At 38.8% G+C, this 26,808-nt stretch overlaps 2 protein-coding genes across 4 annotated transcripts in view; one reads left to right on the forward strand and one right to left on the reverse strand.

Annotated features, from left to right (window-relative positions):
• Nucleotides 1-1,059: 1,059 nt before the first annotated feature.
• On the reverse strand, nt 1,060-13,271 carry LOC123878613. The gene is made up of 9 exons (XM_045925914.1): nt 12,849-13,271; nt 11,686-11,801; nt 10,834-10,955; nt 6,024-6,190; nt 4,926-5,234; nt 3,368-3,532; nt 2,683-2,763; nt 1,531-1,872; nt 1,060-1,303 (listed from the first exon to the last, which is right to left on the reverse strand). The coding sequence occupies exons 1-9, from the start codon at nt 13,098-13,100 to the stop codon at nt 1,190-1,192; spliced, it is 1,668 nt and encodes a 555-aa protein (XP_045781870.1). The 5' UTR covers nt 13,101-13,271; the 3' UTR covers nt 1,060-1,189.
• Nucleotides 13,272-14,886: 1,615 nt separating this feature from the next.
• Nucleotides 14,887-26,808, forward strand: part of LOC123878623 (eukaryotic peptide chain release factor subunit 1) — a 51,567-nt gene continuing 39,645 nt past the window's right edge. For all 3 annotated transcript variants that reach the window (XM_045925927.1, XM_045925928.1, XM_045925929.1), the window contains exons 1-5: nt 14,887-15,376; nt 16,248-16,423; nt 17,271-17,509; nt 18,269-18,499; nt 20,017-20,172. In XM_045925927.1, the coding sequence (XP_045781883.1) occupies nt 15,294-15,376; nt 16,248-16,423; nt 17,271-17,509; nt 18,269-18,499; nt 20,017-20,172 (885 nt within the window). In that variant the 5' untranslated portion in view covers nt 14,887-15,293. The remainder of the gene's footprint in view (nt 15,377-16,247; nt 16,424-17,270; nt 17,510-18,268; nt 18,500-20,016; nt 20,173-26,808) is intronic.

The following is a 26,808-nucleotide window of genomic DNA, read 5'->3' on the forward strand; positions in this document are numbered from 1 at the left end:
ATCGATCAAATAACAAAAAAGTTACAAGCATTTAAATATTTCAGATTAGACAGAGATAGCGGTAATAGCATTATGACGTCACTCCGTGCTAATGCCATACTTAGCTTCCTGCGGTTTCATACTTTTCGTTTAGCGAGAAAGGGATAGAAGACCCTCCCACTCCAAAATTAAAATGCCTGTAACTTTGTAAATCTTTGTTGGTTTTAAATATTTTTTTCAGCGTACGTCATTATTTTTATCCATGTTTACAATAAAGTAATAATATTTATCAAATTCAAAAGTAGGAAACTACCCAACCTTGTATGGTGAATTAAGAGGGCTCTCTCCGTCACTCGTTTCCACTCGTTTCATACAATCGTAGTTCCAATTTCATTTGAATATTAAGCAACCTAAGTCCATGAAATTTTGCAGACATATTCTAGAAACTAATATCTACTCGTATGTCTGTGGTTTTCCAAATTTCTGTTAAAATATTCGGTTTCAAAGTTACACGGTCTTAAAATTTTCATACAAATCTTGGAGCCCCTGTAATTTTAAAACTACATATTTTTAGAAAAATCTAAAACACCACAGACACAGATATTAGTTTCTAGAATATGACTGCACATGGACTTTTCTTGCTTAGTATTCAAATGAAATTGGAACTACGATTGTATGAAACGAGTGGAAACGAGTGACGGAGAGAGCCCTGTTAATATACTATACACAACTAGATGACATGACATTGTGGCTAATTCCATAGCACACTATCTCTAAACTTAGCTGACTACTTTTCCACTGGGAGCATTAAGCAATACAACAGTTAAAGAACGTCTAACACAGGTGTAAATTAAAAATTTATAACACCCCCGACAAGTGAAGGTTACAGTAACTAGAAATGAGCTGATTCGAACGGCTGAACCGATTTTCTTGGATTATAGCTAAGAACACTGAATCAAGCCACCTTCCAAACAAAAAAAAAACTAAATTAAAATCGGTTCATTAGTTTAGGAGCTACAATGCCACAGATATACTACACACGTCAAACTTATAACACCCCTCTTTTTGGGTCGGGGGTTAAAAACGTCGAGACTTCGACGTCACTGGCAGGCGTCAAATATTAGTATACACTGAGGTAAACCTGTACTATTTTTTTAAATCAAATGCGACTGAAATGTCTCTAGTGTGGCCTGACACTTAGTTTCGTAGGTCATACGAAATAGTAGAATGGATATAAATAACGCCACCATCCACCATTGTTCTCTTCTTCTACCGGAGTTTTGTCACTCTCTTCTTTCTCTTCCTCTGAAGTAGAATTTGACTCCTAGAAAAAAGTAATAAGGCGATAGTAAGGGATAGATTTTGATGCCCTCGATGGATCTTCGCATATATGACAGCAGACAGACAGACAGACAACAAAGCGATTCTATAATGGTTCCTTTTTTCTGAAGATACAGAATCGTAAAGAGATGGTTTTATCAGTTTCGGAGCAGACGAATATCCAAATTTTGTATGTTTCCATGGTTATAAAAAAAAAGTTTAACATAATACCTTTTCATCACCACTCGAAGTCTTCTCATCACCCTTCACCGGTTCCTTATCACCAGTTTCCTTCACCTTTCCACCACCACCTTTCTTTTCATCACCTCCATCATTTTTACTACCCTCTTCATTGAGTTCTGTATTCTTCTCTGCATCGTCAAAAACTTCTGATTTGATTTCTCCCTCTCCACTCTTCTGTTCTATATCTTTGTTTGATCCTGTCGAGTTTCCATTGTCACTGGGCACGTCTTTTTTGGCGGGTGTATAGTTCTGTAGTAGAAACTCGTCAGTTTGCGAGCTTTGGTCGCGGGTTGCTGCACCATTCTCTAATTCGGGCCCCAGTTTTGACGACTGTAAATAGAAAAATCAAAATATCACACTAATATTATAAAGGCGAATGTTTGTGTGTACGTATGTGTTTGTGTATGTTTGTTACTCTTTAACGCAAAAACTACTGAACGAATTTGGCTGAAATTTGGAATTAGACCCTGGATTAGCACATAGGCTACTTTTATCCCAGGAAATCAAAGAATTAAAATTATAGAGGTAACATTTCTTTGTTTGTGAGTTTGTCTTCGAAACTAAAGATCAGATTCTGAAAATTCTTTCAATGGTAGATAACAGCATTATATCTGAATGCTATAAATTATAATATTCCATTCCATTGAATGGAAGCTTATATGCGTCCACGGCTGGACATCGGCCTTTCCAAGAGCGCGTCACCAAACACGGTCCTCCGCCTTCCTCATCCACCCGCTCCCCGCTACCTTCTTCAGGTCATCGGTCCAAAAGACTGGAGGTCATCCTACACTGCACTTACGGTACGCGGTCTCCACAAATTATAATATATAGCCTATAAATTATAACCCACTGACGGACGGACGGACGGACGGACAGCGAAGGTTTTATTTTAAAGAATATTAGCCACGCATTAAGCGTAAAGCTTTTGCTAGGAGGAGGTACGACAATAGTTCAACGAGTGGGGCTGGAACCGCCGATCTTTCGGAATTCAGTCCGCTCCTCAACCGTTGAGCTATCGAGGCTTTCTAGTTTGTTCTACATGTCGTAGTATAGGCGTTCTAGGGTTTAGTAATAGGGTTCCGTTGGCACCCTTCAGGTCTGGAATTTATAAAAATCTTATACAAAAAAACTTGTTTGGACCTCCATATCTTGCTCCTGTATCTGTAATGCGAGCTCGTTTTGGACCTTGTCTGGACCAAAGGGGATGAAATCTGGTAACTCCTGGAAAGAAGACAACCATTATTGACAACAAGTACTGAATGGTTAAGAGTACATCAAACGGTCAGCGAAGGAATCCTTCAGAAGAAATTTTAAGAAGTTTTTATTTGTGTTTCTTTTCTGAGCCAAACCCTGTGCAGTTTGGCGGATAAAAACTCTTACACTAATATTACAAAGGTGAAAGTTTGTGTGTATGTGTCTATGAAGAATAACAAATTATTCTTTCACGCAAAAACTACTGGAGAACGGAGATAGATTATACTCTGGATTAACACATAGGTTACTTTTTGTCCCCACGGGATTTTTAATAATCCTATATCCACGCGAACGAAGTCGCAGGCATCAGCTAGTAAAATAATAAATTAAAAAAAAGGCTATGGCTAAGGGTTGCCACACAAAGTCACGGTTTTCGGATTTTTCCCTTTATTTGTGCTATAAGACATGCTACCTGCTTTTCATGATTCTATGTCAACGGGAAGTACCCTATAGATTTTGATTCCCTTGACGGGTTTTGTCACGACAGACAGACAGACAGATAACGAAGTGATCCAATAATGGTTCCTTTTTGTCTCTAGGGTTACTGAACCCTAAACAGTGTAGTACTAACCTGCGTGGTTCGGTCCTTGGCCCAGGCTCGGTAATCAGTCGCAGCACGTCTCATCTGGTCCAAGTATTGAGGCGCGGCGCGACTGCTCACCCAGGCAGTCACTCCGCCCGGCATGCCCCCCACTGCCGGCTCATCGTAGTATGTCAGGACAAACTCCATACCCGGCTGCAAAGGTCAAAATCAAAATTATAATCAGTGTTCACATAACTTGTTCATTATAGTGTCCACTTTGTTACTATTAACCTTCTTCGTCCCATCCATAGTCTTAACAACCATATACCGACAGTCCTCTGTGCAGGGCCTGCATGGAGGTCGATGAAACGCCGACGCACGTGCTCCTGGAGTGCACGGTCGTGGCAGAACAACGAGAACGCCAATTGGGTTTCCCAACCTCACTCCATGAAGTCCTCGGCAACCTGGGCGGTCTACTTGGCTTCTGGAGCGAGCTTGGATGGCTGGAGTGAAGACTTCGGCGGGGAGGGGCAACACACGCACAACAGACGGATACGTTTAAGTGCGGAAACCAGCCCAGAGAAGAAGAAGAAGAAGAAGAACCATATTATGGCTTCAGTACAATACACAATCCAGTACAGTCGACGATATAAAGCGGCTGGCGGGAAGTGGCTGGATGAGGAAGGCTGAGGACCGGGTGTGGTGGCGCTCTTTAGGGAAGGCCTATGTCCAACAGTGGACATCCACAGGCTGATGATGATGACAGTACACCAGTATAGCATGCCTGCTCTCAAGCATTTTAAGGTAGTTGTGTACACCTTCATTACAACAACATAATTTTTGTAAGACAAAATATTCTTAGTTACAAGAGAGTTGGCGATCTACACAACAGGCTGACTAGACACCGTAACAGGCTTGCGACTCCTACGCTCCGCCTCAGGAAGGTCCAAAAGTCATTTGTGGGAATGGGTATAATCTTTTATAACAAAATTCCTCAGCCAATTTTGGACTTGCCTTTACACAGGTTCAAAAAATCTATTAAAAATATGCTCCTGAGAAAAGCATATTATACTATCGAAGATTATGTAAATGATAAAAAAGCGTGGATCTGACCTGCAATTCGCTCCAGCAATGCGCAGGACTTCAATTGCTTTTATACATGGCATAATATTGTATATCAAATCTTTGAAAAGAGCAACCGCCGAGTTTCTTGCTGGTTCTTCTCGGTAGGAAAGGCATTGCGAACCAGTGGTAGATGCTTTTGACGATTCAATAGAACTTGTAAAAGTCTAATTGAATAAAAATATTTTGAATTTGAATTTGAATGTCCATTTTGTTACGACTAACCTTCTCTGTCCCGTCCATAGTCTTAACAACCATATGGCTCTAGTATTCAGACACCCGTATCGCATTTCTGGTCTCTGGCACGTCTGGATGTTCACACGACTTGCTGATTATAATGTACACTTTGTTACTACTAACCTGCTCTACACCATCCAGTCTTGACAGCCATCTTACTCCATTACTCAGATACGTGTACATATGGACCTAGATACATTAGCGTGTGCAAAACTTTCAGTATAATGTCCATTTTGTTACGACTAACCTTCTCTGTCCCGTCCATAGTCTTAACAACCATATGGCTCCAGTATTCAGACACCCGTATAGCATTCCTGGTCTCTGGCACGTCTGGATGTTCACACGACTTGCTGATTATAATGTACACCTTGTTACTAATCTGTTTGTCTCCCTCCCGCGCATAGCTTTCTAAAGATTTCCGTTTCGCTTTCGAGTGTACATTGTCGGATGAAGAGTAGATGGGTTTGTCTTCAATGATTGGTGCGGGCGATTTCGTTTTAATATCGTACTCTTTATGCCGCCTTATGTAGACGTAGTCACGGTTCGCGAATAGTCTCTGTAACAAAATTCTTGTTGAAAAAATTGGTCGTCTGTAAAGTCGGTTTACTGACGAGAGTTGAACGTGACAACAAAGGCCGATTGTGCTTCTTTGTCGCTCGTTCCGCGCTCTCGCTTGCACTTCAAGCCTTACATGGAACGCCTCAGAGCGAGGTAACGCCGCATGAGTCATGTTTTTTCGTGCGTGCAGCCGGCTCTATCGAATTATAAGACGTTGTCACGTCAAAATTGGTTGTCTGTAAAGTCGGTTTACTGACGATAGTTGAACGTGACAACAAAGGCCGATTGTGCTTCTTTGTCGCTCGTTCCGCGCTCTCGCTTGCACTTCAAGCCTTACATGGAACGCCTCAGAGCGAGGTAACGCCGCATGAGTCATGTTTTTTCGTGCGTGCAGCCGGCTCTATCGAATTATAAGACGTCACGTCAAAAACATTCATCATTCCAAGTCATCGCTGGTTTATACTATCGCGGACTTTTTTGTAGGCATTATTGAGTTCTACGACTTTTCTATAGAAGTCAACCATACATCCCTAACCATTTAGGCAGCGTTCGCGAGAATCGTTAACGTACGGCAGTTTTTTCGACGCCTTACTCCACAATTTTCACTACCACGAAAAATCCTATCTATTTTCCGGGATAAAATATAACCTATACGGATTCGGAAGAATCCCTCTAAGTAATGGTAAAAGAAATTTTGAAATCGGTCCAGTAGTTTTTGAGCCTATTCAATACAAACATACAAAAATACAAAGGTTTCCTCTTTATAATATTAGTATAGATAGCTCACCGGCCAAAGTACTTCCCAGTGTAACACCGCCTGCCCTGGCACTCCCCTGGCGTTGGTCTCGACAACCGATAGGGCTGCCACCGCGGCGTCCCACACGCGACGGTAGGCGCCATCTATTTGCACCGCTGCAAAGTCGCTCGCTTGAACTTCTGGGTAACGCCCGTATACTAGAACAAAATATTTTCAGTGAATGAGGAGCTGGCGTGATAGCAGTGTCGTGCAAGCCATAGAGGCATAAACGCACTGCTTACCTTACACAACTCAACGTTCATTGTTTATTAATCACACTTCACACTAATATTATAAAGGCGAAAGTTTGTGTGTGTGTGTGTGTGTGTGTGTGTGTGTGTGAGTGTGTGTGTGTGTGTGTGTGTGTGTGTGAGTGTGTGTGTGTGTGTGTGCGTGAGTGTGTGTGAGTGTGTGTGAGTGTGAGTGAGTGTGTGTGAGTGTGTGTGTGTGTGTGTGTGTGTGTGTGTGTGTGTGTGTGCGTGCGTGCGTGTGTGCGTGCGTGCGTGCGTGCGTGCGTGCGTGCGTGCGTGCGTGCGTGCGTGCGTGCGTGCGTGCGTGCGTGCGTGCGTGCGTGCGTGTGTGTGTGTGTGTGCTTCTTCACGCAAAAACTACTGGACGGATTGGGCTGAAATTTAGAATGGAGATAGATTATACCCTGGATTAGCACATAGGCTACTTTTTATCCCGGAATTTTAAAAAACCTACATCCACGCGAACGAAGTCGCGGGTATCAGCTAGTTAGTCAATAAATAAGGTACCTACCTAAATAATGCTTACCCTGGCTTCAAACCTTGTGCAGGCCACTGCGTGATAGCCTAGTGGTTAGAACGTCCGCCTCCTAATCGGAGGTCGGGGGTTCGATCCCGGCCACGCACCTATAACTTTTCAAAGTTATGTGCGTTTTAAGTAATTAAATATTATATCATTTGCTTTGACGGTGAAGGCAAACATCGTGAGGAAACCTGCATGCTTGAGAGTTCTCCATAATGTTATCAAAGGTGTGTGAAGTCTGCCAATCCACACTTGACCAGCGTGGTGGACTACTTCTTCTATTATTAAAAGGAGACCCGTACTCTGTAGTGAGCCGGGCGGCGCGGCGATTGGTCGATCAAGATGGGCTGGTAATACCACTTTTATGAGTTACACCGATGTACCTGCGCAGAAGGCTTATTTTTAATGACGCGAAAAGAACTCAGCCAATCATCGCTCACGTCCGCCTTGCTAATGGTTGTGGCCTACGCGCCATGTCACTCAGGATGATGTTAGGATTCTAACGATACGCCATACATTCAAAACTGTTCACGCATTTAGAAATTATGATTGAATAAAGAAATTCACATACATACATTTTTTTTTAATAAAAAATAATGAGCAACCGAGCAGGCGGGTCACCTGATGTTAAGTGATAACCGCCGCCCATATTTGCAGAGCCGATGCGTTGCCGGCCTTTTTGTACTAGCCTATGCCCGCGACTTCGCCCGCGTCGATTTAGGTTTTTCGAAATCCCATGGGAACTCTTTGATTTTCCGCGATAAAAAGTAGCCTATGTGCTAATCCAGGATATTATCTATCTCCATTCCAAATTTCAGCCAAATCCGTCCAGTGGTTTTTGCGTGAAGGAGTAACAAACATACACACACACACACACATACAAACTTTCGCCTTTATAATATTATAGTGTGACTAGTGGATGCCCGCAACTTCGTCCGGTCGAAAATGTCGACAGGTTGGGATGGCAACCGGGGTGTGGACGTCTGGCACAGCCCCCGCGCTAAGCTGCTGCGGGTGAGCGCGGATGACGTGCGAGTGTATGGGGCGTCCCTACTCCGATCGCCATCTCAAACTGTCGCGTACTATACATGAACCCTGAAAACAACACACTCCTTTTTTGGGCACTCGTGTAATTATTCATTCAATTAGGATTTACAGTCATCTTTGGAAAATCACACTAATATTATAAAGGAGAAAGTTTGTATGTGTGTGTGTGTGTGTGTGTGTGTGTGTGTGTGTGTGTGTGTGTATGTTTGTTACTCCTTCACGCAAAAACTACTGGACGGATTGGGCTGAAATTTAGAATGGAGATAGATTATACCCTGGATTAGCACATAGGCTACTTTTTATCCCGGAAAATCAAAGAGTTCCCACGGGATTTCGGAAAACCTAAATCCACGCGGACGAAGTCGCGGGCGTCAGCTTGTCAAAAATAAAATCTTTTTCACTGTAGTCATGTGATGGCGATAACTATTTTCGTCAACTTACAACTAAAGACCGGTGCAGCTGTCGAATCTACTCCGCCGGCGCTGTCAATACATACTGAACCATACCATTTCACTGATATTGCGGCTACATTAAAGGTTAGCGTCAATGCCCAACAACGCCATAAAAATAAAATCCCACTTCCCACTATAAAGACGAAAATTTGTGTGTTTGTTACTCTTTAATGCAAAAACTACTGCACGGATTTGGCTGAAATTTGGAATGGAGATAGATTCTTCTTCTTCTTCTCTCTGAGCTGGTTTCCGCACTTAAAATGGAGATAGATTATAACCTGGATACATAGGCTACTTTTTATCCCGTAAAATCAATGAGCTCCCAGTGGATTTTTAAAAAACCTATATCCACGCAAACGAAGTCGCGGGCATCAGCTAGTAAAAAATAAAATCGATGCGTTAAAGGTCTTTTGAGGTAGGATTTACACACACACGAAGAGTTCACACACGTTGTACAAAAATAACACTTAATTTATTTTTTTATTTTTCATAGTCTCCATTTCGAAAATTTTATTATTTGTTGTTATAGCAGCAACAAAAATACATATTCTGTGAAAATTTCAACTCTTAAACTAATAAGGTTCACGAGATATAGCCCGCTGACTAACGGACAGACGGACGGACAGCTGAGTCTTAGTAATAGGGTCAGGGTCACGTTGGCGCCCTTTGGGTACGAAACCCTAAAAAAGCCGTAAGAAATATTTTTAGCCGCATCTTTTCAATCATTTGACACATTCCAAGGTCACTGATGAGAAAATTCAGTATTAACAGGGCTCTCTCCGTCACTCGCTTCATACAATCGTAGTTCCAATTTCATTTGAATATTAAGCAACCAAAGTCCATGAAATTTTGCACACATATTCTAGAAAACTAATATATCTGTGTCTGTGGTGTTTTAGATTTTTCTAAAAATATGTACTTAGTTTTAAAATTACAGGGGTTCAAAGATTTGTATGAAAATTTTTAAGACCGCGTAACTTTGAAATCGAATATTTTAACAGAAATCTGGAAAACCACAGACATAGATATTAGTTTCTAGAATATGTCTGCAAAATTTCATGGACCTTGGTTGCTTAATATTCGAATGAAATTGGAACTACGATTGTATGAAACGAGTGACGGAGAGAGCCCTCTTAACAACTTATTATGTAAAACTGGATTACAGTACCTGTTACCTAATTACTACTCTGATATAATTATATTCAAGGTCAAATTACGTAAAGGATGATGGTTTATTTATGGTGAATCATAGAGTGAGTTGTTTTGTTACTCAGAATAATATAATGAAAACAAACTGTTTCCCATCTTATCTGAAAACTATTCTGTACTAGCCGATGCCCGCGACTTCGCCCGCGTGGATTTAGGTTTTTCGAAATTCCGTGGGAACTCTTTGATTTTCCGGGATAAAAGTAGCCTATGTGCTAATCCAGGATATTATCTATCTCCATTCCAAATTTCAACCAAATCCGTCCAGTAGTTTTTGTGTGAAGGAGTAACAAACATACACACACACACACACACACACACATACAAACTTTCGCCTTTATAATATTATAGTGTGATTTTGCAATTTATGTAAACAAGATAAAGTGCCTGACTACTAACTCTTTATAAATGCTGAAATATAATAGTTATCGGTGTGGATATAGATTTTTTTAAAAAGCCTGCAGGAACTCTTTTTTTTTCTCTCTCGTCTGGCTTTACAAAGATTAGCCAATGTCAAGTTTGTAGTTATTTGTAACAAGTTAGTTAAACTATACAAGTATGGACCCCGTCTGTGCCGGCGCTCGCCGACACACGCACGGCACCCCCTTAGAGCGCTTTCCAGACAGTTTTAACAAAAAAACACACCAAAAAGGCAGAGCACGCCCGCCAGCTAACACCAACACAGACAAAGTCCAGGAACTCTTTGATTTTCTAGGATAAAAATTAGCCTATGTGTTAATTCAGTCAAAATGGAGTGATAATCATAGAGTAATACTCATACAAGTCACATTTATAATATTAAACTAGATGATGCCTGGGACTTTGTCCACATGGATATGGTTTTTTTTAAATCCCACTAGAACTCTTTTTCGGGATAAAAGTACCATATGAGTTAAGACAGAGTATGAACCATAAACTATTTCTATTTCTAACAGTCAAATTGTTTCAATCATTGTGACGTACACACATACTAACTTTCGCGTTATAATATTAGTGTGATTAGGATAATAAGTAGGTTTGAAATGTGTAATATATATTGTCGATGGTGTATGTCAATAATTATAATGGGCATTTGTTTCGATGGTTCAATGTGTCTTTGAAATGGTGTATCGAAATGACCATGGTTATTTACTTCTTGTAGTATATTTCAAAATGTTTTGGGTGTGTCATATTTGTGCAAAGATTTAAAAAAAAAATACGCAGTTTCCATAAAATCTATGTATTGTATGTTTGTGTGTGCAACAAAGTATTCTAAATAAAAAATAAATAAATCTATTCCTAGCATTATACTAAGTAACAGAGTTACATCTTGTGTGACTTCATACCTTTGTAAGCATAGAGACCCTTTCCTGGCTTGTACTCCTTGCGCCATATTATAACATCTTCAGTCTCCATGTATGGCACCCAGCCTTCTAAGGAGTCACCCAAGGGCTTTGGATCCTTGCATCTGGTAGGAGAAAGACCATTTTTTAGGGTATTTTAAAGATATCACTATTATTAGGGTCTCATACCTCAAAAAGAAAAACAAAACCCATATAGGATCACTTTGTTGTCTGTCTGTCCGCGTGTCCGTGTCTGTCAAGAAAACCTATAGGGTACTTCCCGTTGCCCTATAATCATGAAATTTGGCAGGTAGGTAGGTCTTATAGCACAAGTACAGGAATAAATCTGAAAACCACGAATTTGTGGTTACATCATTTAAAAAAAATTAAAATGTATTTCAATTTTCAAAGTAAGATACCCAACTATACCAAGTGGGATATCATATGAAAGGGCTTTACGTTTACATTCTAAAACAGATTTTTATTTATTTTTATGTATAATAGTTTTTGAGTTACCATGCAAAATGTTGGAAAAAATAACCGAGTATGGAACCCTCAGTGTGTGAGTCTGACGCGCACTTGACCAGTTATTGACAAATAAATTTAAAATAGAGTCTAACAGCCGTATTCACAAACGTTACTATGAGGTAACATATGATTGGTGGAACGGACACTGTACATTCGAACACACTATGAGACCTCATAGTAAAGTTTGTGAATATGGGTGTAAATGACAAATAAAGTCATTTTTTACGCATTATGTATTGAAAAATCCCTTAATGTGAAAAATTGCCTTGGAAATCTCTACCATGAAGAAAAGTCACAGAGAGTTTCACAGAGAGAAAAGATACTCACACACAATACCGCACCCCAGTCTGTTTCCTGTCTATCACCAGTCGTTTGCCACAGCTGGTGCAGTACAATGTCAACTTGGCCAGGCTTTGGACATTCTCCAAATCTGACAGCAATGCCTGCAAACAGATTACAAGTTTAATATCACACATTAAGAGGGCTCTCTCCGTCACTCGTTTCATACAATCGTAGTTCCAATTTCATTTGAATATTAAGCAACCAAAGTCCATGAAATTTTGCAGACATATTCGAGAAACTAATATCTGTGTCTGTGGTGTTTTAGATTTTTCTAAAAATATGTAGTTTTAAAATTACAGGGGCTCAAAGATTTGTATGAAAATTTCTAAGACCACGTAACTTTGAAACCGAATATTTTAACAGAAATCTGGAAAACCACAGACATAGATATTAGTTTCTAGAATATGTCTGCAAAATTTCATGGACTTTGGTTGCTTAATATTCAAATGAAATGGCTTAACTCATAAATGTAGTTTGGAAAATTGCAAACAATGTTTAACTTAAAGAATATATTATTACTTATTACTTTAGTCATAAGGCTGCTTTTGCATGCTAGCACAATTGTTTTCCTTGTTACAAACGACCTCAGGTAGCGAAACAATGCACTAGATTAACAAGATAGGTATAACACATCTAAACAAAAAAAACTGGCCAAGTGTGAGTCAGACTCGCGCACTCCGTACTCAGGTATTTTTTACATTTTGCACGATAAATCAAAAAGTATTATACATAAAAATAAATAAAAATCTGTTTTAGGATATACAGGTAAAGCCCTTTCATATGATACCCCACTTGGTATATTATGTAACCATTATCTTATTTTGAAAATTAAAAAAACTTTTTTTTTAAATTATGTAACCACAAATTCGCGGTTTTCAGATTTATTCCTGTACTTGTGCTATAAGACCTACCTACCTACCAAATTTCATGATACTAGGTCAACGGGAAATACCCTATAGGTTTCTTGACAGACAGACAGACAACAAAGTGATCCTATAAGGGTTTCGTTTTTCCTATTGAGGTACAGAACCCTAAAAACCGGTCAAATACAAATAAATAGTTTTTAATTATTGACAGACGGATGGACTGCAGAGGCTTAGTAACAGGGTTCTGTTGACACTCTTGAGGTACGGAACTCCAAGAAATACCTGCATTTCATTGTCGCTAATCCCCTCATCACAGCTTGGGACATCTGAATGGCTCTTGCATGCGGCCGTCGCCGCTAACATCAAAGTCCTACGCTGGCGTAAGATTGTATGCTTGAAACGCAGTATAACTTCTCTGAAGCCACGATCACGCATACACCGCTTCACTACCGTACTAACAATGCACCTGCGCGTCCAGACACTCCATAATTTCATAACACCCAAGTCCTTGAGGATAAATTTAATAGTTGACATGCTTTTGGGCCTGCCCTGAGCTGCCTACAACCTTAAACCTACGTTTGGATTACACAACGTAATCCATTTTAAGATTATTACACTTCACATTTAATATAAAATCGTGTTTTCTAATTGAAAACCCATTGCGAAATTTAACCTCACTCGGAACAAGATGATGGACATTTTTGACATTTTGATTATTCATAGATTACAGATTACAACAATGTTTCCACTTATAATTTTGGTTTGGGCCCAGTTTCAGCAAGAATTCCCCCTTATTTACCTTAAAAATACAAAATACTTGATTTGGGACACATACCTTTCGTTTTTAAATAACTTCTTAGCGGGGGGAACGGCAGTACCGAGGGCTAATGATGCGTCTTTGTAGATGGACTAGATGGACTTCATCATTCGATTTATGAATTACATATTTCGCTAAAACATATTAGATTATAATATGGTACACCTAATATTAGTCTTAGGGGAAGTTTAAAAGTAGCACCAATGGTAGAAAAGATGAGGGGTAATAGGTTGGCATGGTATAAGCATGTGATGCGGAGGGAAGAGAGTCATATCACTAAAAAAATATTGAATATGCATTTGGAAGGAAAAGAAAAGAGGACGACCAAAGAAAATAAGGATGGATTGCGTGAAAGAAGATATGCGGATAAAAGGGGTAGATGACACGTTGATGGATGACAGAAGAGAGTAGAAAAGGAAGACATGTTGTCCCGACCCCACGTAGCATGGGATAAGGTCTGGAAGAAGAAGAGACACCTAATATTAGTTTTAGGCCCTTTCGCCCTAAAATAGGGCGAAACCCATACAAGTAACAACACTGGAATACACATTATAGATAACAATAATTAACATAGACAGTGTAGACTAGACATTAGCACTTTTTTTGATCGCTAAGTGGCCGTGTTACTAGTAGTAATTAATGGTAGTTTTGTATTTGCTTTTGGTAGAGTATCAAAAATATTAAAAGTATGCTCCTGAAAAAAAGCATATTATTATACAATCGAAGATTATGTAAATGACAAAAAGCATGGATTTGAGTCTATGCAGCAATACACGGGGCTGCAATTGCTTGTATAGTACAGTATGGCACATTATTGTAAATTGAACACTCGAAAAGAGCAACCGCCGAGTTTCTTGCTGGTTCTTCTCGGTAGCAACGGCATTCCGAACCAGTGGTAGGTTATTTTGACAATTCAAAAGCACTTGTAAAAGTTTAATTGAAAAACATATTTTGAATTTGAATTACCATAAAAACTATAAGTATAAAAAAAACCGGCCAAGTGCAAGTCAGACTCGCGCACTGAGGGTTTCGTACTCGGGTATTTTTTCAACATTTTGCACGATAAATCAAAAACTATTATACATAAAATAAATAAAAATCTGTTTTAAGTTATATAATACCCCACTTGGTATAGTTGAAACGCATTTTAATTCTTTTATAAATGATGTGATCAGAAATTCGCGGTTTTCAGATTAATTCCTGTATAACTATGTGCTATAAGACCTATCTACCTGCCAAACATGATTCTAGGACAACGGGAAGTACCCTATAGGTGTATTGACAGACAGACAGACAGACGGACGGACGGACGGACGGACAGACAGACAGACACGCTACGGAACGCTATAAATAATTCTATAAATAGGCATATCCTTGCAAATACTAAATCACGTTAATCCGTTACTCCGTTGTGGTGTCATTGAAGGCAAACCAACTCATCAGTATGGTAGATATTTCAGATTTGGATATGGAAGCATTTTTTTATTTTTGGAGCTGGCAATACACGTTTCTTTCTTTCATTTCCTCGATCGACGACGAGCGGCTGGCGTTTGTTCGATCGCTTGGTCACACGTTCACGTCATCTTTTTAGCTTCAAATGTCTGAATTTTGCATCCCACATGCTTAGGGGTAACCGAATTAAGAAGAAATCCAAGAATCCCCGCACGAGAAGAAAAGTACGAGTGAGATTGTTGAAGTTAAATGTGAACTAGAAAGTGTGTGAAAAGTCGTGAGGTGTCTTGTCCGTCCGGTTCGATCTGGATTTGAGCAGTTTGAACCGACTGTCGGGCTTCTTTCCCCTCGATTTTAATATTATTAAAGTTTAGTGTTGTGTAATAGTTAAATAAACGTTTTGTTTGCCGTTATCCGGAAAACTTTTTGTTGGTTAAATAATTGTGTAAAGATCCAAAATGTCCGAGGAGTCGTCAGCCGATCGCAACGTCGAAATATGGAAGATCAAGAAGCTAATCAAAAGCTTGGAAATGGCTAGAGGGTGAGTTATTGTTGCGGAATTTATTAGCAAATATTCGTGGGAAATTCTGAGTGACGGCGCGAAGTTTTTTGGCCACATGATTGGGTGAAATTGCCAACTAGGCTGCGTCATTACCACGCTGGACCTATGCGCAAATTGCATGCGCGAAATATAACCTCGATATAACGCAGTGGCTTGAGAAATGTGCATTGTTCAAGATCCCCACATTGTGTTTTTCATACCTACCTATTATTTTATTTTCGTATGATGAACTTTTCAGCATTGGCCTGTGATTCATTCAACCACAGCAAAGTATACAAGCGATATTCGACTTTATGACAATTTTGCAGTATTGGTTTCTATGCTGATATAATCATCTAGTACTAGTAGTAATACAAAGGTCAACTATTAGGAACAAAATTTGTATGTACAGGGGGGAGACTGAAAAAATGAACTTTGAAAGGTCATTGGCAGGATCACTAGGGAGAAGTTTTGATTGTCACTTAATTTTGGAATTGCCTGAGTTCTTATGCATGCATTTTTGTTGATACCTAGTGATAAAAGGACAAATTTTGGCAACCTTTTTATGGAGCATGTAAAATCGGTCCTGGTTATTATCATTAATATCATCCATACTAGTATTATAAATGCGAAGGTGTGTCTGTCTGCTACCTTTTCATGGCCCGACAGTTTAACCGATTCTGATGAAATTTGGTACAGGGTTAGCTTATATCCCGAGGTAGCTTACGTCCCTGTTATCAACATAGGTATCTTTGTATTCTAGAAAATCAAACAGTTCCCACGGGATCTTTAAAAACCTAAATCCACATGGACGAAGTCGTGGGCATGGCAACTTATTTGTTATTTGTATTTTGGTGGTAATTTCTTCCAGGAATGGCACATCAATGATATCCCTCATAATCCCGCCCAAGGACCAGATATCCAGAGTGTCCAAGATGTTGGCTGATGAATTTGGTACAGCCTCCAACATCAAGTCCCGAGTCAACCGACTGTCTGTGCTGGGTGCCATCACATCTGTGCAGCATCGGCTCAAGTTATATACTAAAGGTAAGTTATTAGTAGTAATAGCATCCTACCTTACACTATTTAATTTTATGAACACAATAGTTTGTATGTATGGATGTTTGTTATGCTTTTACACAAAAACTACTTGGCGGATTTGGCTGAAGTTTGGAATGGAGATAGATTATATCCTGGTTTAACACATAGGCTACCTAGGCATTTTTAAAAACCTATATCCACCGTATAATCACAATCAATCAATCAATCAATCAATTTATTTATTTGCTGATACAGGTTTTACAGGTGTAATTATAGAAATAGTTCAGCTGTATCACAATAGTTTGTATGTATGGATGTTTGTTACTCTTTCACGCAAAAACTACTTGGCGGATTTGGCTGAAATTTGGAATGGAGATAGATTGTATACTAAATTAAAAGATAGGCTACTTTTTATCCCAGAAAATCAAAGAGTTCCTCCCATGGGATTTTTAAAAACCTATATCCACAGGAACAAAGTCGCGGGCATCAGCTAGTAAATAATACTTCCATATTCATCACACTATCACACTTCACACTAATATTATAAAGGTGAAAGTTTGTATGTGTGTGTGTGTGTGTGTGTGTGTGTGTATGTTTGTTACTCCTTCACACAAAAACTACTTGGCGGATTGGGCTGAAATTTAGAATAGAGATAGATTATACCCTGGATTAAGTTTAGTTAAGAAGATTGGATGAAGTTGTGAACAATATAGTTCACAGATAGCTTGCAACCTGGGAATGGACATAGGTTATTTACTCTCCTGGAAAATCAAAGAGTTATTTATTAGTCATTTGATATAATTTCCTGTTAATATTACATTGTTTTATATGTATATTTATTTCTCTCCTCCAGTACCACCAAATGGCCTGGTAATCTACTGCGGTACAATCGTAACAGAGGAGGGCAAAGAGAAGAAAGTCAACATAGATTTTGAGCCGTTTAAGCCAATCAACACATCTCTATACCTGTGTGATAACAAATTTCACACTGAAGCCTTGACTGCATTGCTGGCCGATGATAACAAGTTTGGTTTCATTGTTATGGATGGTAACGGAGCCCTATTTGGTACACTGCAGGGAAACACTCGTGAGGTGAGTTGCATTTTTTTAATTCCACTCAAGTTGGTCAGACTCATATTTGTCATACTTATGCTAACCAGAGTCGTCCTGGTCAAAATCCGATATATCCTTTAAATTTGTTTTGTTTGTCTATAATTTGTTTTGTGTGTTACAGCTTATAACATAAGGATTTCTACCACATAACTTACATTTCATTTATCAAACAGTTAGAAATAAGTTTAGTAAATTTTTTTGACATGCTAAGACATTGCCTACCAATCATTTTTGAAACAATGTATAAATGCATCAGAGTTAATTACAAAGAGAGGAAAGAAAATTCTTAGCCTTTAAGAATTTTCTTACCTTAAACCTTCTTTCTAATATACACTACTAGAATATGGCATGCCCTTCTGGCATCTGCTTTCCCTCCCAGCTACAATATTAGAACCTCAAAAGAAACTTGTAGGCATGTAGCAGCACCTTAGACTGCACTACTATTTGGTGTGATTGCAGCCATAGTTAAAAAAATGCAAGTCAACCTTAATCAAAAAGATAAATCAGATAGATCAGCAATACAGATACAAACTAGATCATCATCCATACTTCCATACTCTATACTATATGTATACTATAATATAAATGCGAAAGTGTGTCTGTCTGTCTGTCTGTCTGCCTGCTACCTTTTCACGGCCCAACAGTTTAACCGATTCTGACGAAATTTGGTACAGGGTTAGCTTATATCCTAGGGACGGACATAAGCTATTTTTTTATCCCAAAAAACCTTCTTTCCAGGTTCTACACAAATTCACAGTCGACCTACCCAAGAAGCACGGCCGTGGTGGTCAATCGGCCTTACGTTTCGCGCGTCTGCGTATGGAGAAGCGTCACAACTACGTGCGGAAAGTGGCGGAAGTGGCGACACAGCTATTCATCAGTGCGGACCGACCTAACGTGGCTGGGCTTATCCTAGCTGGTTCTGCTGACTTCAAGACTGAGCTGTCGCAGTCTGATATGTTTGATCCAGTAAGTTTTATACTCTTAAATGCCCTCAATCTTTCCTGACTCATCCTGGTCACTCTAGCTGGACTCAAATTGGAGTTTAAGTGGACTCATAGTGGACTCGCTGGACTAATTTTGGTCATACATGTGGCAAGAGCGCCCAGTGACTGTTCATCAGTGTGGACCGACCTAACATGGCTGGGCTTAGACTAGCTGATTCTGCTGACATCAAGAATGAGCTGTCACAGTCTGGTATGACTCAACTTGGTTATAGTGACCCTGGTCAGATTCTAAATGAAACACTGGCTTAGGTAAGTCCTAAATGGACTCAAACTGGCCAATGCGGCTGATTTATAAATTATTTATAATTTTTTACTCTTATGTTTTAATCAATAGACTTTATTTATATACAGATTTTAATTATTTTAAATCTGTATTTATTATTTGCAATACAGAAAAAACCCTTCTTTTGAGTCCTTAGACATTATTTAATGAATCTCTCACAAAGAAGCTTAGCAAGGTAGGGTAAGCATTGCCTTAGTGTTGGTATGAAGTGTATGCCAGTAACGCGGTGCATCCTCGTTTCTAGCTGGTGCACTTCAAGGTTGAGCTGTCTCTATGTGAAATGTTCGATCCTGAACAGGTACTCGATTTACCCTAGATCCTATAGAATAGACTAACATCCATATTAATATTGTAAATGGTCAAGTGTGTCTGTTTGTCTGTCTGTTAGCTTCTCAGAATCCTTTTTTATAACCACTTTAATTGCGCCAATGGCAGTATCGTCCTCACAGGTTTGTATAAAAATCTTTACTTGAAAGGGTCCAGTTTAAGAAATTAGTTATAGTATTGACTAATTTGTGAGTAACTCATGTCAAACTCATTATTTTGACTAATTTCTTAAACTGAACACTTTCAAGTAAAGATTTTTATGTAATCTTGTGAAAATGATACTGCCATTGTCGGAATTAGAATGCCATAAGCCTACTTTGTCGTATTAATTTACAAATTGCGAAAAACCAAATCAAATTTGCATTTCGCGGGCAGACGCGTCTCATGCACCATAAACTTTTGCATTAGTTTGAACAACTCACTAAAAGATTGAAATCTACAGGTTGTTTGGTAATTAGTATAAAATGACGACACGTACCAGCGGCCATCTTTAGATAGGCCGTGACCAACGATCTCAGTGAGTTAGGGCACATTAGGACCATGAAAACTTTGACATTAAAAAAAAATTAAAATTTTGTATGGAAATTTTTATAATTTTATTTCTTCATTATACTTTAACATTGTGTTTATCAGATCAAAGTAGCATGGGTACGTGTCGTCTTTATATACTAATTACCAAACACCCTGTATAGAGCGCACTTTGACTTTGCTTAGACTTAAGTTTCAGTTAAAACGAGACAGATTTATGCCCGAAGTATAACGCTGTCTCGTTTTAACAGTGTCTTAAGTCTGAGCAAAGTCAAAGTGTGATCTATAGATCTCAGGCTAAGTGTCAAGACTTATTTTTAAATTTAACTTTTTTGTTCCAGCGTCTCCAATCCAAGATCATCAAGCTAGTGGACGTGTCGTACGGGGGTGAGAACGGGTTCAACCAGGCGATCGAGCTGGCCGCCGAGTCCCTTCAGAATGTCAAGTTCATACAGGAGAAGAAGCTCATTGGCCGATACTTCGACGAGATCTCACAGGTATGTACAATATTTTTTTTAAGGTGGATGAGATGGGTCTGCCTGCGAAATTCAAATTTAATTTGGTTTTTCGACAAAGTAGGCTTGTGTCATTCTAATTCTGACAATGGCAGTACCATCTTCACAGGATTACATAAAAATCTTTACTTGAAAGTGTTCAGTTTACGAAATTAGTCAAAATAACGAGTTTGACATGAGTTACAAATTAGTCGATACTATAGCTAATTTCTTAAACTGGACACTTTCAAGTAAAGATTTTAATATTATATAAACCTGTGAGGATGATACTGCCATTGGCGCAATTAAAGTGCCATTAGCCTACTTTGTCGTATTATTTTACAAATTGCGAAAAACCAAATCAAATTTGAATTTCGCGGGCAGACCCGTCGCATGCACGTTAAATAAAACTTTTTTAGGTACAACTTATGTAGGGTAGATATGACAGTCTAGTCTCCCTTGTTACGTCTGTGACCCTACTACCAGTTCGGAAAGAAGTTTATTATTCTTCTTCTTTTCTTCTCTATGGCTCTATGTACTGCGACTTAGTGTTCTTTTGTGTCTCTTTAATATTTAAAATAATTTGAAAATTGTGGACTTTGTTTTGAAAATATTACCTACTAATGCTTGCAAGCTCTTTGAATCCAATAATATTAAAACCTTATTTAAACTATGGGATTTAACATATTGTAATGCCTCAATAATGGCAATAGCTTCTCCGGTAAATGTTTGGGGAGGGCTTCTAAATTAAAAAAAAAAAAAAAAAAAAACTATTCAATAATCTTTATTGGGTCAATAAAGCGTAAAAGGCCAATTTTGTACTTTGGAATCCATACTGCCGAACCAACACTATCACTTTCTGATCATTTAGAAGCATCAGTAGAAACCAAAATCCATCCCTGCCAGTTTGACAAAATTTGACTAAACTTTCTGTTTGCCTCAACTTCTTTGCGAATGACAAAATCAAATTGTATATTATTGGGATTGAAAATGAAAGCATCAAATGTTCAATTAAATATAGGGAATACAGGCGACTGGGACATTGGATGTTGCAATGCTCTGCATCTCCTGTAACTTTCTACTAGTCTAGGAGGTCTTTATGTGCCCAGTAGGCTTCGCTCAGTGTTACCAACTTTCACAAATATTTATCCCTAAAGTTTGTGTCAAAAACCCCTAAAAACGCCTTAATTATTGAGTTTCCCCCACAAAAAAATATATATGAATTCATTCATAATGATTTAGAAATAATATGCTGTTATATGTTTCAAAAGTTTTTTTATTAGTTATAGTCAAAGTGACTTCTAACTACAGCATTATAAAGAAGTTTCTGGCAGTAAGGATGAGATCCCCACTACACTGCAGAAAAAGCACTTATTATGTTAACTCCTTTTCCACACTCTTGAACTACATAGTTAATACTAGTGTTTTGCTCGGTGCGCGAGCTGCTAAAGCAGCTCACGTGACGTGGTTAGGTTTATGAGTTGTATTAAACCGATTTTTTTTATTAAGATACACAAATTACCCCGAAAACCCCATAAAACGACACCTATAACAATTTTTTTCTTAAAAAGTGCACGCTCGCCATCTTGGATTTCAAAATAAATGTCGTTATCAAAATCAGCACCCTAGAAAACTCTGAAAAAGACATCCATATCATTTTTTGTAAAAACGGGGTAGTTGAGGTTAATAAAGTAGGGTGCGTGGGTGCGCGGACCACTAAAGTGGTCCGCGAGCATGCAGAGTTTGTTCCACCGAGTAGACCTTCGGACCCTGATCATCTTTTGCCAAGAAACCACTCTTCCATCTTTTATAGCCTCCGAGATAGACACCGACGAAATTTGTACGGCGGCCATCTTGATTTTCCAAAATTTTCCTTTTTTCCTATTAATCGTTTACTACATTCTTCAAAGATTGCGAGTTTCAACGAAATCGGTTGGAAAACAAAAGAGTTGCAAAAATCATGTCGGTCGCCATCTTGTTTTTCTGAAATATCATAATTTTTCCCTACTCATATCGTGCACCCTAACATATCTCCCGAACATCATCGTATCGTTTATTGTTTCTTTCTAGGAGAACAAAACATAAAATATTCGCCATACAAAATGTATGGAAAAATAAATTCCGCCATTTTGAATTTTTTTTCTATTCATCGATTAGACCTTCGGATCCTGATCATCTTTTGCCAAGAAACCACTCTTCCATCTTTTATAGCCTCCGAGATAGACACCGACGAAATTTGTACGGCGGCCATCTTGTTTTTCCAAAATTTTCCACTTTTTCTATTAATCGTTTACTACATTCTTCAAAGATTGCGAGTTTCAACGAAATCGGTTGGAAAACAAAAGAGTCACAAAAATCATATAGGCCGCCATCTTGTTTTTCTGAAATGTCATAATTTTTCCCTACTCGCCTCCCCCACCCGAACACATCTCCCCTACATTATCGTATCGTTTTCCGTCTCTTTCTAGGAGAATGAGACATTCAATATTCTCCATACAAAATGTATGGGAAAATAAATTTCGCCATTTTGAATTTTTTTTCTATTCATCGATTAGACCTTTGGATCCTGATCCTCTTTTGCCAAGAAACCGCACCTCCATCTTTTATACCCTCCGAGCTGGACGCCGGCGAAATTTGTATGGCGGCCATCTTTTCTTCGCCATTTTGAATTTTTTTTCAGCTTTTTGGCAATTGAATGATGTCATGAATGACATTTGGTCGAGCACCCCCCACCTATCTTCAATACCTTGAGCGGACCCTTCACCCGTCTCCGACATCCTCGATCATCAGCTATTTCCAAATTTTTCCTCGATTTTTTTTTTGTTTTCTATACGAAACCATCAGTGAAAAAAAATAATTTCATACAAAATTTTACAGGAGGAGTTTTTGAGGAAAACCTCGAATATCTCCCCAAATGTGGCAACACTGTGTACATATTTCAATACTGCTGGTTGAATCACACAATCGATTGATACATGTCGACTTTCCAAAATGTTGCCAACTGCCTCAAAAACGTGATCGAAATTTCGGAAAATTTGAAGAAAATACAAACTGGCCACCAACTCTTTTTGCAGAAGCAAATTAGATAATTTTACAACTTTCCTATTAACTACAGGATATACCGCTCCCGATGACGTTTCAATCTCTCCTCTCGCTCGCACCCACGCGAAATGATCGTCCCTGAAAAAAGACAATGTCGAAAATCACTTTTTTTTTGATAAATTCCAGTGTTGCCAGTCTCCGGCGACAAAAATACGCAAATGTCATTTGTACGAGCAAAACACATAATCGCTCATACTCGGATTTTGCGAAAAGTCCGTATTTCGATTTTTTACATTTTCGCAAAAATCTTGAAATTTCCCGAAAAATGGGGTAATTTTTCCCCACCAATCTATACCACAAGTTCATACGTACAATCGCTTCATAGAAGCCGAACTGCTCCGATGTTGCCAACTTTGACATATTCGAATTTTAAAATTGCGTTTTTTCGTACCTCGAACAAAACGACCGCCATGACAGCCGCCATCTTGATTTTTTAAAAACTACTCCCGTTTTGTCAAAATACAGGATAATCGTGGGCGAAACACGAAAAAATAATTATCCTCGACTTCTCCGTCTTGGATCTGTGGCGCCGCAGTTTGGGGTCGAAAAATCAAAATTTTGAAAACGTTACGGTTCGGCCGCCATCTTGTTTTTTCAATTTTTTCGACATTTCCCATTAATCGTTTACTATTTTCTTCAAATATTGCAAATTTCAACGAAATCGGTTGGAAAACAACGGAGCTGCAAAAATCACGTCGGCTGCCATCTTGTTTTTCCGAAATGTCATAATTTTTCCCCAGAGGACTCCCGAATCCGACCACATCTCCCCTACATCATTATATCATTTTCCGTCTCTTTCTAGGAGAACAATTATGTCAATGAGTCAGTCAGTCAGTGGTAATTGAGCTATATATAGTATAACTAGTGTTTTGCTCGGTGCGCGAGCTGCTAAAGCAGCTCACGTGACGTGGTTAGGTTTATGAGTTGTATTGAACCGATTTTTTTTATTAAGATACACAAATTACCCCGAAAACCCCATAAAACGACACCTATATCAATTTTTTTCTTATAAAGTGCACGCCCGTCATCTTTGATTTCAAAATAAATGTCGTTATCAAAATCAGCGCTCTGGAAAACTCTGAAAACGACATCCATATTATTTTTTGTAGATTAGGATTATAATTTAGTGGGGTGCGTGGGTGCGCGGACCACTAAAGTGGTCCGCGAGCATGCAGAGTTTGTTCCACCGAGTAGACCTTCGGACCCTGATCATCTTTTGCCAAGAAACCACTCTTCCATCTTTTATAGCCTCCGAGATAGACATCGACGAAATTTATACGGCGGCCATCTTGTTTTTCCAAAATTTTCCACTTTTCCTATTAATCGTTTACTACATTCTTCAAAGATTGCGAGTTTCAACGAAATCGGTTGGAAAACAAAAGAGTTGCAAAAATCACGTCGGCCGCCATCTTGTTTTTCTGAAATATCATAATTTTTCCCTACTCATATCGTGCACCCGAACATATCTCCCGAACATCATCGTATCGTTTATTGTTTCTTTCTAGGAGAATAAAACATAAAATATTCGCCATACAAAATGTATGGAAAAATAAATTCCGCCATTTTGAATTTTTTTTCTATTCATCGAGTAGACCTTTGGATTCTGATCCTCTTTTGTCAAGAAACCACACTTCCATCTTTTATACCCTCCGAGCTGGACACCGGCGAAATTTGTATGGCGGCCATCTTTTCTTCGCCATTTTGAATTTTTTTTCAGCTTTTTGGCAATTGGATGACGTCATGAATGACATTTGCTCGAGCACCCCCCACCTATCTTCAATACCTTAAGCGGGCCCTTCACCCGTCTCCGATATCCTCAATCATCAGCTCTCTCCATAATTTTGGCTTACTAAGTTTTTGTTTTCTATATAACACCATCAGTGAAAAAAAAATTTTTCATACAAAATTTTACAGGAGTTTCTTAGTTGAAAATCTCGAAAATCTCCGCAAAAGTGGCAACACCGGTTGCATATTTCTATACTGCCAGCCGAGATACACAATCGATTTATACATAATGACTTTCCAAAATGTTGCCAACTGCCTCAAAAACGTGATCAAAATTTCGAAAAATGAAAAAAAATACAAAATGGCCGCCAACTCGTTTCACAGAAAAATTTTACACGGTTTCATAATTTTCCTATTAACTACAGGATATACCGCGCCCGATGACGTTTCAATCTTTCCTCTCGCTCGCACCCACGCGAAAGGGGATACCGTGAAAAAGACCGTGTCGAAAATCACTTTTACTTTGATAAATTCCAGTGTTGCCAGTCTCCGGTGACAAAAATACCCAAATGTCATTTGTACGAGCAAAACACGTAATCACTCATACTCGGATTTTGCTTAAAGTGCGTATTTCTATTTTTTACAATTTCCCGAAAATCTTGAAATTTCCCTAAAAGTGGGGTAATTTTTTTCCTCCAATCTATACCCCGAGTCTATACGTACAATCGCTTCATAGAAGCCGAATCGCTCCGATGTTGCCAACTTTGAGATATTCGAATTTTAAAATTGCGTTTTTTCGTACCTCGAACAAAATGGCCGCTATGACAGCCGCCATCTTGAATTTTTAAAAACCATTCCCGTTTTGTCAAAATACAGGATAATCGTGGGCGAAACACGAAAAAATAATTATCCTCGACTACCCCGTTTTGGATCTGTGACGCCGCGGTTTGGGGTCGAAAAATGAAAATTTTGAAAACTCTCCAGCTCGGCCGCCATTATGTTTTTCCAATTTTTTCTACATTTTCTGTTAATCGTTTACTATTTTCTTCAAAGTTTGCAAAATTCAACGAAATCGGTTGGAAAACAACGGAGCTGCAAAAATCACCTCGGCCGCCATCTTGTTTTTCCGAAATGTCATAATTTTTCCCCAGAGGGTTCCCGAAACCAAACACAACTCCCCTACATCATTATATCATTTTCCGTCTCTTTCTAGGAGAACAATTATGTCAATGAGTCAGTCAGTGAGTCAGTGGTAATCGAGCTATATATAGTATAATTGGGAACCTTTTAACCTTGCATCAAGTATGACGCCCAGGAATTTTATTGCAGGGACTGCATCGATAATAATAATCAGCCCCCGATTGGGTAAGAGAAACGTACATATGGTTATCATCAAGAAATTCTGCCCTTTGATTGGCTGTGAAGAAAGGTAAACAACGAATCAACCAATCAAAGGGCAGAATTTCTTGACGATAACGATAACCATGAATACGTTTTTCTTATGGCTGATCTTCATATCTTATCTCTATATCTGGAATGGTTCTTTTTCTAGAGAAGACCACAACATTGCTTCTAGAGGGAGAGAGACTTAGTCCGTGTTCCTCAAGCCATATGCTGAGATAGTACAAAGCAGAATTTAAGTTAATAGCTGCATCACGAATTACTTCTACTTGAAATATTTAACGCTAGGTCGTCTGCATATTGCAGTGTATACTTATCAAAATAACAAGAGGCAGCTGCCTCCTCTAACGTAATGTCAGAGACATTTTTTTAGATTTTTTTTTCTTTTTGTATTGTCTAATGTGCGATTTT

This window comes from Maniola jurtina, chromosome 26, assembly GCF_905333055.1.
Source record: "Maniola jurtina chromosome 26, ilManJurt1.1, whole genome shotgun sequence".
Taxonomy (NCBI): domain Eukaryota; kingdom Metazoa; phylum Arthropoda; class Insecta; order Lepidoptera; family Nymphalidae; genus Maniola; species Maniola jurtina.

Bases quoted from the DNA above. Each gene is read 5' to 3' on its own strand.
- LOC123878613 (XM_045925914.1), bottom strand. From the start codon at position 13,100: ATGTCAACTATTAAATTTATCCTCAAGGACTTGGGTGTTATGAAATTA. The intron at 10,956-11,685 runs GTGAGTATCTTT...TTCTCCTACCAG, and splicing joins ACTGGGGTGCGGTATTGTGT to ATGCAAGGATCCAAAGCCCT. The intron at 5,235-6,023 runs GTGAGCTATCTA...ATTTTGTTACAG, and splicing joins ACTGGGAAGTACTTTGGCCG to AGACTATTCGCGAACCGTGA.